At 36.2% G+C, this 12,657-nt stretch overlaps 1 protein-coding gene across 3 annotated transcripts in view; it reads right to left on the bottom strand.

Moving 5' to 3' along the window:
- ELP3 (elongator acetyltransferase complex subunit 3) overlaps positions 1-12,657 on the bottom strand; it is a 100,051-nt gene that overhangs the window by 69,221 nt on the left and 18,173 nt on the right. For all 3 annotated transcript variants that reach the window (XR_007151744.1, XM_047857057.1, XM_047857058.1), the window contains exons 4-7: positions 8,538-8,608; positions 7,684-7,747; positions 6,227-6,295; positions 2,946-3,100 (exon numbers count right to left, since the gene is read on the bottom strand). Coding sequence is in view for 2 of the 3 variants with exons in the window: in XM_047857057.1 (XP_047713013.1) it covers positions 2,946-3,100; positions 6,227-6,295; positions 7,684-7,747; positions 8,538-8,608 (359 nt within the window). In the remaining variant the exon portion in view is untranslated. The remainder of the gene's footprint in view (positions 1-2,945; positions 3,101-6,226; positions 6,296-7,683; positions 7,748-8,537; positions 8,609-12,657) is intronic.

Genomic DNA, 12,657 nt, shown 5'->3' with positions numbered 1-12,657 from the left:
TTCATTCAAACTTTGGTTCTACTTATCACCTTACAAAAAATTCTCTAAGAGGGGCACTATTTGAAACAACTTTGTAATTAGCTATATGACCCTCTCTCCCCAATATAAAAGAGAAGCCAGAGAAAAGCCTGAAGGCAGGAAGAAGAGTGCAAAAAAAAAAACAATCCAGATTTTTTTTCCAATATTTTGAAGCTCTGGTGGTGTACACACACACGTGCTCGTACACGCACAGACACACATTTTCACACACTTTTTTTTTAATTTTTTTTTCAACGTTTATTTATTTTTGGGACAGAGAGAGACAGAGCATGAACGGGGGAGGGGCAGAGAGAGAGGGAGACACAGAATCGCAAACAGGCTCCAGGCTCTGAGCCATCAGCCCAGAGCCTGACGCGGGGCTCGAACTCACAGACCGCGAGATCGTGACCTGGCTGAAGTCGGACGCTTAACCGACTGCGCAACCCAGGCGCCCCTTCACACACTTTTACACGTAGCATAGTTTCTTGCATTATAGCAAAGTTCAGGCTCTTAAAGCAAAGCCGCCTGGGTTTCACAGCCCGACTCCCACCACCAACTAACTACCTTTGTAACTTTGGCAAGTTGCTTAATCTCTCTGTGCCTTGACTGCCTCACCTGTAAAAACAGGGATAATTTATTATTTTTTTTAAAGCTTTTTTTTTTTTTTTTTAACATTTATTTATTTTTGAGACAGAGAGAGACAGAGCATGAACGGGGGAGGGTCAGAGAGAGAGGGAGACACAGAATCTGAAACAGGCTCCAGGCTCTGACCTGTCAGCACAGAGCCCGATGCGGGGCTCGAACTCACGGACCGTTGAGATCATGACCTGAGCCGAAATCGAACGCTCAACCGACTGAGCCACCCAGGCACCCCAAAAACAGGGATAATTTAAATACCGAACTCAAATATTTACTGTCAGTTTTAAATAAATGCTTATCACAATGTCCAGCCCAACCATAAATGTGCTCCTTTACCCCCATTCTCCTATGTCCTTTCCTCCTCAGCTCAGACTCATGCCTATAATAATCATCACTCTCACCCCCTTTTCACATTTTCTATGTATTTACATTTGTGTGGATATACACAAATATGATGGATCCAGACTGTAAGAACTGCTCTAAAAATTGCTTTTTCACATAATATACCTCAGAAACCAGCAACTCTTCCACATTAGGTGATCTTATCCACTTGCATGGCTATAAATGCCATCTGTGGACTGATAATCCCAATTTTGCATTGCCAGCCTGGATGTCTCTTATACAGCCTACCTGACATCTCCACTTGAACATTTCCTAGGCATTTCAAATTTAATGTATCCAAAGTAAAACTCTTGATTTTCTCCCATAAACCTGTTCTTCCATGTCTTTTTCCATCTCAGGATATGGTGGCGTTACCCATTAACCATTTCCTACAACCAAAAGCTAGCATCTTCTTTGATTCCTTCCTTTCTTACCCTCAACCCAATCCAAAGTCCTGGCATTCGTAACAACAAAACAGAACTCTAATCCATCCTCTCTTCTCCATCATCACTGCCACCACCCTGAAGTGAGCTATGATGGGTTTAACAGTCTTTTTATCTGGCTCCTCACTTTCACTCTTGTACTCCGCTAATCCATTAGCCAGACAATAGACAGAATGACCTGCTTATCAACCTGAAATGTGTCACTCTCCTGCTTAAAACCATTCATCTACTTCCTACTGCATTTCAAATAAAACTTTAGCTCCTCAAAAGCATTCTATTCTCTGGCCCACACGTAACTCTTTAAGCTCACCTTAAGATTCTCTTTTGTTCACTGGAATCTAGTCACACTGGCCTCCTCTCTGTTCCTAGAAGACCCGAAAATCTTCCCCATTTCAGTGCTTCTGTCATATTTTTTTCTGCTTTTAGCCTGATTTCTCCTCATATACTTTGGGTCTCAGCTTAAACATTACCACTTCGTCTGGAGAAAAGTCTTAATCTCTATCACAGTAATCTATCTCCACCATAGCACTTCATATTTGTTGAACTAGTAGAAATAAACACCACAAGGGCAAGGACAATGCCTATCTTGTTTCACCATGCTGTTCCTAGTGCCTAAAGCAGTGCATAGCCCCTAGTGGGCCCTCCATAAACATTTGATAAATAAGAGGGAACAGTATATGGTAACTAACTAGGCTTTCCTGAAACTTCTGAAATACTGTATATGAAATCTTAGCATTCTTTTTGCTAAAAACGGAGATACAACGTATCAAAAGAATGCATAATTTTGTTTTGCCAATTAGAATGAAAAAGTGATCTCATTCATAAACAGAAATTTTAGTAGTTATTAATAATAGCTATTAAAAAATAACTTGTTTTGATTGTATGGCAGCTAAATGTTTCGGACAAAGTGTACCCCTAGTGTTCTTTTTGAGGAGGCTGAAAACTCAACTGGTCAAATCAAAACTACTCCTGTACTTTAGACCAGCCTAAGGTTGAAAAAAACCTTTAGTGATTTAATGAATCACTCTTTCTCAGAGAATACAAATGTCAACAAACCACACTCACTTATTAAGAAAAAACTATTAACTATTTCAATGAAAATAATCCTTTCCCACAAAAAAGAAGTAACTATGAGAACTAGGAATGTAAAGGACGATGGATGTGATTGTGATGGATGTGAAAGTAACTGTGGTAACCATTTCACAATGTATATGTAAGTCATTATGCTGTACACCATAAACTTTTACCACACTGTATGTCAATTCTATCTCAATAAAACTAGAAAATATATTTAATTATAACCCACCCAAAATATGCAAATAAAAATAACACCCCCACCCCCCCCCCCCCACGAAAAAAGAACTAGGAACGTAGATGTAGAACAAAAGGAATTCTCACAGGCTGCGGCTCAGGGGATAAACTGACAACCACTCTGCAGAATATGATAAAATAAGGATTTCTTACTTGACTGCCTCATAAATATTGTTGGAGGTATGTCCTGATAAGGCATCGTGTAAATTTCGAATAAAATAATCTCTGTATTCTTCTGGAAGGGCCATAAACGTTCCACCCATCACAATAAACTCCACTTTATCCACACTGTGACCAAGTTGTTTTAACTGAAACACATACAAATTCATTAGCATTAGATGGATACAGTCAATTACCCTAAGAAGGCACTGCAAATTTCTAATCTTATTTTGTAGTTTTTTCATCAGTATAGTTTAAAAATGAAAAGCAATTAAACATATTTAGCAAAGGTTTGGATTAAAAAATACACTCCAGAGTCTGAAAGAAAAAAAAAAAATTACTATAGCTCGAGGAGGCAAAGTGACAATTAAAAACAATAAACAAGAAGCTTGACATCAATACCTATGTGGAAATTTAAAAACATGTGGAATATAAACTAGAAAGCAGTAAGGGCAAATATAATAATACAATACGCAACATAATAAATACTTCTTGATCATGTATTTTTTATGTCAGACCTTGCGGTAAGCCTTGGGAACAAAAACAGTGACTGTGCAACATAATCAGGGCTTGATGCCAGTGGAAGAAAAAGAACACCAGGTTAGAAATAAAAATTAAGAATGCAGTTTTAAACCAGTTGTGAAGATTATGAGCACAGGTGGCATGGCTTTCTGGAGAAAAAACAACATAAAAATCTGATTGATAAACTATAAAATATTATGTCTCTCTACTAGTGGAGAGAATGGTACAGATTTTTCATTTTGCCAACTATAATAAGCTAAGATTCTAAATTTTAAAAACAGGTATTTAAATTTCGTAGGGTCCTTAAAAAGTTAAAAACAGAAATACAACATGATCCACTAATTACACTATTGGGTATTTAAAGAAAATAAAAACACTAATTCAAAAAGATGTATGTGCCCCTATGTTTATTGCAGCATTAGTTATAATAGCCAAGATGTGAAAGCAACCCAAGTGCCGAGAGACAAATGGATAAAGAAGATGCAGTGTATATATACAACGGAATATAACTCAGCCATTAAAAAAAGGATGAGATCTTGCCATTTACAAGTGTACAATATGGATGGAACTAGAGGGTATTATGCTAAGTGAAATAAGTCAGAGAAAAATAAATACCGTATGATTGCATTTATATGTGGAATCTAAACAACTAAAACAGATAAAAGACGAAAGACCTATAAATGCAGAGAACACACTGATAGTTATGAGAGGGTTAAGTGGAGGAGGGGATGGGCAAAATGGGTAAAGGGCAGAAGATACAGGAATGAATAAATTATGGAATGAATGAATCCAGTTATGGAATGAACAAATCATGGGAATAAAAGATACAGCATAGAAAATACAGTCAATGATATTGTAACAGCACAGTATGGTGATTGATGGTAGCTATACCTGTGGTGAGTACAGCATAACAGACATGTTGAAACACTATGTTGTACACCTGCAACTAATGTATCACTGTGTGTCAACTATACTTCAATTAAAAGAAAAATTTCTTGCCCTATCTCAGGCTTGAGAAAAACTGGGTCAAGTAGACTACTAAACTATGAACTCAAATTAATTAATGTTCTATGTAAAGGATGTCTACATTTAATATGACAAAAAGGCACCTTTTTAAATGTTTGTTTCTGACAATGGCAAATAAAAATTTATACATATTTGTATCTTTCTGTAATTGTATTCATATATACATATGCATGAATATATGTAAGTATATATAGGTGTGCATGTAAGTATATAGGTAAGTATGTTTATGTGTGTGTGTGTGTGCATGTGTGTATATATATAAATACTAAAAAAAACTCTATGATTGTTTACAAGGGAAACACAACAAAATCATTCTGGGTACCTTTTTCAAAATACCTTGTCAGGACCCTAAACCAGACTTAATCAGAACTCCTGAGGTGAAAATCTGGCATATGTTTTGGAAAAGACACTCAGGTGATTCTATTGCATTTACAGTGAAGAAAAAAATCACTGCTGTATGCTAGTTTCTAAACCTTTTAAAACCCATTCTCTTTTTGGTAAACATAAACATTTTACACTCTACTGAAACATTTTATTTATTTATTAATTTTTTTTTCAACGTTTATTTATTTTTGGGACAGAGAGAGACAGAGCACGAACGGGGGAGGGGCAGAGAGAGAGGGAGACACAGAATCGCAAACAGGCTCCAGGCTCTGAGCCATCAGCCCAGAGCCCGACGCGGGGCTCGAACTCACGGACCGCGAGATCGTGACCTGGCTGAAGTCGGACGCTTAACCGACTGCGCCACCCAGGCGCCCCGCTACTGAAACATTTTAAATGAATTAAATATCATAGCTAAAAAAGAAATTGAAGCAATGGTCAGTTTAGAACATGCTTTTCTAGACTATACAGGTTGCACCCAGGTGAGGTCCTCTCCTATGGCTGACAATCCTGATCCACACGTGCTTGGGTGACAGTGAGGTGAAAATATGAACTGGCTGGTATTCACCGATACTAGCTAAATGAACAGAGAAGTGACTTAATGACTATGGTATGTACTAGTTTCCTTTTGAGATTCTGTAGTTGCCCTACTAGGTGTTGTTACTGTAAAAATTATAGATGGTGCTCACACTTTTTTAAATCGGACAAGTTTAAAATAAAACTATAAAAAAGGAAATCTGTATTACTGTTCAGATTTCTCAAGCAGAGCAAGGCCATTTAAACAGTACTACTTGTTTCTCATCAGTTATATTGAAGTATAATTTACATACAACAAAATCAATTAATGTTAAGTGTACAACTGGAAGGGTATGGATGAGTGTTTACAGTTGTGTAACTCCCACCACAGTCATGATGCAGAACAATCCCAGGACTCCTAAGAGTTCCTCACACCCTTCTGCAGTCAATTCCCTATTCCCACCCTGGCATACCAGTCACAATAACTTCTTATCTGGCTCATGGAAGCAAAAATTCAATCCATCCACCTCCTGTCTAAGAACTTTCTCACATCTCCATCTGTAAATTTCATATGGTTAATGAGTCTGTATAAATTGAAAGAAATTTAAAGAATATAGAACCCCTAAAGAAAATAATACAGTCTCTAAAGGAAGTAGTGATTTTGAGCTTGCTGGGTATTGCAAAATAGTCTTCCTCCCTCAGATGGATATTAAAAACTTACCAAGGGGACAGGCACTCTTTTAGTTATTTCGGGTTCAACTCAAATTAAACAATAATACCTTCTAAGTATGTACAAAAATCTAACTTAAAAATGCTTTTTAGAAACTTACCTGTTCTATTCGGTGTCTTGTCTGTAGATAAGGGTCATATCTAGCACGGATAGCTCGCATGGAGGTTGGCTAAGAGAAAAAGAGAAAAATCTCCTGCTGGGCCCACATTGAATAGAAAATAAAAAGTAGTTCAAAAGAATTATATTAAAAATAAAATTCTCTTGTGCTCCTTCCTTCCTTTCTCAGTTTAGGGATCAAAATACTGTTCTGAATAGCATCTGGCTAGTCTCCATCCCCACTGTCTTAAGATTCTGAACAGCAGGGCATCTCCTTGAATCATATTTATCTTTGTGTAAACACTTATGAAATCTCCAGGGTCACTTTCTGCTGGAGCAGAAAGGGGTGGCTAAGGGACAGAAACGAGAGGGAGCCTTTTCACTGAATAATTCCTTTTGTATTTTTAAAAATGTGAACTATGGAAAACAAGTAAAAAGTGAAATTCCATATATAAGAGAAAAAGTCCAATGGTTTTCTGGCTGCTGACCTCTTCCCGAAAAGGCTGACTGCTTCAAAAGAAGCCTGCTTGCTGTTCTGCTTGCACTCTTGCCCCCACTCTCATCCTTTAACCACACAGCCATCAAATGATCTCTTAAAACCCTATACTGGATCGCATCATTCCCCTGCTTTCAACCTTAATGGCTTCTCATGACACCTATAACAAAATCCAAACTCTATGTCCAGCTTACAACCTATTTCATCTGTCTCTCCAATCTCATCCTTCCCCTTCCCCACTATGTCCTGGAACACCCCACTGTCGTTCCTACCATGGCTCCTTGTTCTAGCTATCCTCTCTGCTGGGAATGCTCTCTGCCGATATTCTTGCATGGCTCCTTCTTGTCATTCAAAACTCAGTTTAAGTATCATCTCCTCAGTCACTTCCTAACTACCAAGGCTAAAGTATCTACTCAGTTTCTACAAACCTCACTTGATTTTACTTCTCTACTTAGCATTTACCGGTAGTACCTGATATTTTCTTCTTGTTTCTTTATCGTCTATCTCTTATTATTAGAATGTAAATTCCATAAGATTAGGGACTTTATCCATTTTTCACTGTTGAAGAAGCACTATATCATGGTGAGGAACACAAAATTCAAAACCTGGCTCTGTCACTAATTAGCAGTGTATCTCTGGGCCAGTTGTTTAGGGCCTCTAAAGCCTGTTTCCTTATTCATAAAGCCAGGATAATAGTGCCTGCCTTCAAGGTGCTGCTATAAGGTTTAAAGTTGTGAAGACTTACAATAGTTTAACATACAGTAAGAGCAAGCGCTTATGTTAAGTATTTCTCCAGTGACTACAGCAATATACGTAGACACTCAGCAAATATTTAATGAATGAACTTCTGTAATCAGGAGAAAAATAAAAAATAAAAATAATTTAAGAAAGTCAGTACTTGTAACAGCACACTATAGGTAAAGTATGATGTCAAACTTCCTCAGGACAACCTCCTATTACTTTACCTCATATCCAGTATAAGACTGGGTTGAATATTCAAAATCTGAATCAGGTCCACCAGGGCAGTATCTGCCAATACAACCAAAGAATGAAGATGTCAGATACAAAATTTAGTTCAACAGTCTAGTTCAAGTATCTGCAGTCTCCATAAAATTCTGAGAGCAAACACGTTTCATATTCAAATCCTAATCGAAGAGCCTACCTTTAAAGTATCTACAATTAATATATTTTCTACTGACAAGTAAACACAATAAACATATGAGGAACATCATAGTAGTCATTTTCAGAATATTGCAGTCACTATTATTTCAGAGATTTACACTTTTAGGGGCAAGCAACAGCACCTAACTTTTCCTAGGTTTAGAATGATACTCACAGTGCTCTCTTGGTAACTATACTTAAGAAAATCTTTCATTTAATCTTCCTACCTAGAATCATGCAGTCTGGCTGTTTTTCTAATTATCTAAATTTAAGAAGTTTAAAGGTTATTTATAGAGATAACTTTTTAATTTGATTCCTTTCTGATCCAAACTCATTTGAATTTCTGACAGAATTTAGGCAGTTCATATCTCCTTGTTTCATTTATCAAGTTAATAGACTTTTAGTCTTTCACGTTCTATAACAAGGTATTTTTTATTGTTTATTGCAACATATTAAAATATATATTTCAGTTTTAAAGCACTGAAACATCCTATCAATGGCTGCTTGTTTCAAAGAACTAACTTATGCATCTACTGAATCAAAGTTTTAATTACCAGCATGCACTGATTAAGGCTCTAGGGAATTAACTAATTCAATTAAAGCACACACACACGCATACACACACACACATACGCTTGAAGAAAATCATCACACTTACACACATATATTTCCTGTAAAACTGATGTGTGGACATCTGTGGGGTTTGCACATCACAGCCACAACAGCAATCTACAAAAGATTAATAAGAAAGCTATTATGGAATAATAAATACACAATGCTGGAGAGTGGTTATCTCTCAGGAGGGAGAGGAATGCAATCAGAGAATGGCACATAAGGGACTTCAAAGTATTGGTAATACTGTATTTCTTGAGCTGAGCTATGGGCATAAGGGGGATCTCTTTTTGATGTGTTTAGTCTCTAAAATATACATATGTATTTGTATACTAGCTATTAAAATAGTAATATTTTACAATAAATTAAGTGCAAAATAAGGTATTAATCATTTTCAAAGTCACAGTGATTCTCTTACTCTGATTTATTTTACTAAAATACCTTAAAAGAAAAAAATTATGCAAGTCTACAAAATTGTATCTAAATGCATTAATTGAATATATATAAAACTGTAACTCAGCCTCCTCATGGACATATTAGATCTCAATATTCAGAGCAGACACTATTAAACTAGGAGCTACACTTCACAGAGTGTGTGCAAAATATTCTCAGAAGAGTCTGTCAGAGCCCTCCTGGGGTGAGGACATTATGTGCTTGAGAAAGAGGGTGATAACAGAGACAGAAGTATGGTTACATACGGGGGGAGTTGGCCAAATAAGGCTATAGACTAAGGTGAATGCAAGCCAAGTTTCTTACTATCAGAGAAGAAAGCTATAAATATAGAAAGGGAGAGAACTTGGATGGAATGGAAGGTATTGCTGTGAACTCATAGTTTTCAATAAATACACTGATATGCAAATAAATATAAATGCAAATGTGTTAGTATACGTATATGCAGGTGTATATGTATACATACAAATATACTTCCTTGCTTGGTCCACTAGAGGGTCTAGGAGCAGCAACACTCTAATAGCAATGAGTATATCTAGCACTCAGATCTTGGTTTCTAAATACCCATCTCCAGTGAAAGAAACCAGGGCTCTTTGGAGAAATGGCTGATTCCAGACCTGGGGCAAAGAAATGACAAATGAGCCTGAAACATTTTATTATGACAGAAAGCTAGAAACTGCTCAAAGAATGATGGAGACATTTAAAAAAGACACAAAAACCAGCTTGAAAGGGCTCTCTCACTGGTCAAATCAAGGATCATTTGTACATCAGAATAAATAATGACAGTAACAGACTATAACCCACCAAATAGGAAACCATTAATCCACTCATACAAATAAATGAATGAGGAAACTGAAAATCTGATGAGTTACAGAAAACTTACATAGCTTCAAAGTACTTCACCACACAAAACTTAATTACAAAGTGGAAAAGATTAACTTCACAGAGGAGAAGCCTGGGAGACACTACCTTGATCAAAATGAACAATATCAGAAAGAAGAACAAAGATGGAGGTATCATACTTCCTGATTTCAAACTATACTACACAATATGATATTGGCATAAAAACAGACACATAGATCAAAAAAGCAGAGAGCCCAGAAATAAACCCCGCATGCATGGTCAATTAACTTACAACAAAGGAGCCAAGAATATACAATGGGGAAAAGACAGTCTTTTCAATAAATGGTGTCGGGAAAACTGGACATCCACATGCAAAAGAATGAACTAGACCATTATCTAACATGACACACAAAAATTAGTTCAAAATGGATTAAAGACTTGAATGTAAGACCTGAAACCATAAAACTTCTAGGAAAAAAATGCAGGCAGAAGTTCCCTGACATTGGTCTGGGTATTGAATTTGTGGATCTGACTCCACAAGCAAAGGCGACAAAAGTACAAAAATAAGTAAGTGGGACTACATGAAACTAAAAAGCTTCTGCACCATCATAGGAAACCATCAATAAAAGGAAACCATCAACAAAAGGAAAAGACAACCTGCTGAATGGGAGAAAATATTTGCAAGTCATATATCCAATAATTAATATCTAAAATATATTAAAAAACTCAACTCAATACAAAAACCAATCTGATTAAATAATAAGCAGAGAACTTGAACATTTTCCCAAAGACATACAAATGGCCAGCGGGTACACGAAAAGATGTTCAACTAATGTTGATGTTCACTAATTATCAGGGAAATGCAAATCAAAACCATGAGATATTATTGTTAGAATGGCCATTATGAAAAAAAAAAAACAAGAAATAACAACTGTTGATGAGGATATGGAGAAAAGGGAACCTTCATGCACTGCTGGTGGGAATATACATTGGTGCAGCCACTACTGAAAACACTATGGAGGTTAAAATTAAAAACAGGTCTACCATATGATCTGGCTATTCCACTTCTGAGCATTTATCCTGAGAAAATGAAAATACTAATATGAAAAGATAAAAAGATATATGCACCCCTATGTTTATTGCCACACTGTTTACGATAGCCAAGATATGGAAATAACCTAATTACCCATCAATGGATGAATGGATAAAGAAGGTGCGATATAGATGTATATACAGTGGAATACTGCTCGGTCATAAAAAAGAATGAAATCTTGCCATTTGTGACAACATGGATGAACCCTGAGGGTATTAAATGGTAGATGAAATGAGTCAGAGAAAGACAATACCATATGACCTCACTTATATGTGGAATATAAAAAAGAAAACAAAACAAAACTCATATATACAGAGAACGGACTCGTGGTTATCAAGGAGGGAGGGGGCTGGGAGAGGGACAAAACAGGTGAAGTGGGTCAATTGTATGGTGATGGATGGTAACTAAACTTATTGTGGTGGTTACTTTGTAGTGTATACAAATATCAAATTATCTTATACACCTGAAGCTAATATAATGTTATATAGAAATTTTATCTCAATAAAAATGTTACAATAGCAATTTACCTCAATGAAAAGAAAGAACATTATCCGTGACAGGACAAATTGAAACTATATATATATATGTGTGTGTGTATACACATATGTATACATATATATACACATATATATACACGTGTATATATATACATATACACACATACATATGCATATATACATATATACATATACATGCACACATATATATGTGTGTGTGTGTATATATATATATATATGTACACACACACACATATATATATACACACACATATATACACACACACACATACCACCTGATAGGATACAAGAATACATTATCACTTCTGTGATGTTCCAATGCTAAAGATGTATAACCTGAACCTAATTATGAAGAAACATCTGATTAAGCCAAAACTGAGGAACCTGCTACAAAATAACCTGCTTGAAATCTTCAAAAGTGTTAAGGTAATGAGGGCAAGGAAAGGCAGGAAGTGCCCAGAGTGAAGAGACAGGACAACCAAATGCAACATGTGATTCTGAACTGGGATCTGTAGGTCACTATTGAAATAGTGGGTGAAACTTGAACAAGATCTGAGGATGAGATGACAGTATTTATCAGTGCTAAATTCCTGACTTTGATGCTGTATTGTGGTGATTTTAGAAATGTCCTTGTTTGTAGGAAATGCATACTAAAATATTCAAAAGCAACTTACTTTGCAACTTACTCTTAAGTGGTTCAGGGGGAAAATGTTCTTTATATTGGACCTTCAACTTTTCTGTAAGTTTGATTATTCTTCATAATAAAAATTATTAAAATTTAAAGCATTAAATAGTGATCTAGAGAAAGTCCAAAATTTCAAAAAAATTGCAATTCTGAATGAAAAATTTAGATTTTCAAACAAATGTTTTTAATACGAGCCACTGATGAGATCAGTCTAATTCAACAATTGAGGGCCCAGTACATGGGCCAGGTTCTGAGCTACACAGAGCAAATGGGCCTTGAGACCACAAAAATATTACTGCACTGTTTCTGTCCTCTGAAAACATACCTATCTAGGTGAGGAAGACACATAGAAAAAGGCTATTTTGGAACCACATGGTAAGAAGCATGTATAAAATACCAGGAATGCCAAAGAAGGCAATTAGCCCTGACCAGGGAAGTCAGAGAAGCCTTCCAGAGATGCTGATTAGGGTTAATTAAGTCAAGAGGATAGGGTAAGGTGGGGCCAGGGAAGTAAAGTGCAGTAGTTTTCGAAGAGTTTTTAAGCAGAACTCTCCTTTCAAGTAACATTTTACTTAAA

This window comes from Prionailurus viverrinus, chromosome B1, assembly GCF_022837055.1.
Source record: "Prionailurus viverrinus isolate Anna chromosome B1, UM_Priviv_1.0, whole genome shotgun sequence".
Taxonomy (NCBI): Eukaryota; Metazoa; Chordata; class Mammalia; order Carnivora; family Felidae; genus Prionailurus; species Prionailurus viverrinus.
The sequence above is the reverse complement of the archived record's forward strand: the minus strand, read 5'-3'. Positions and strand labels throughout refer to the sequence as shown.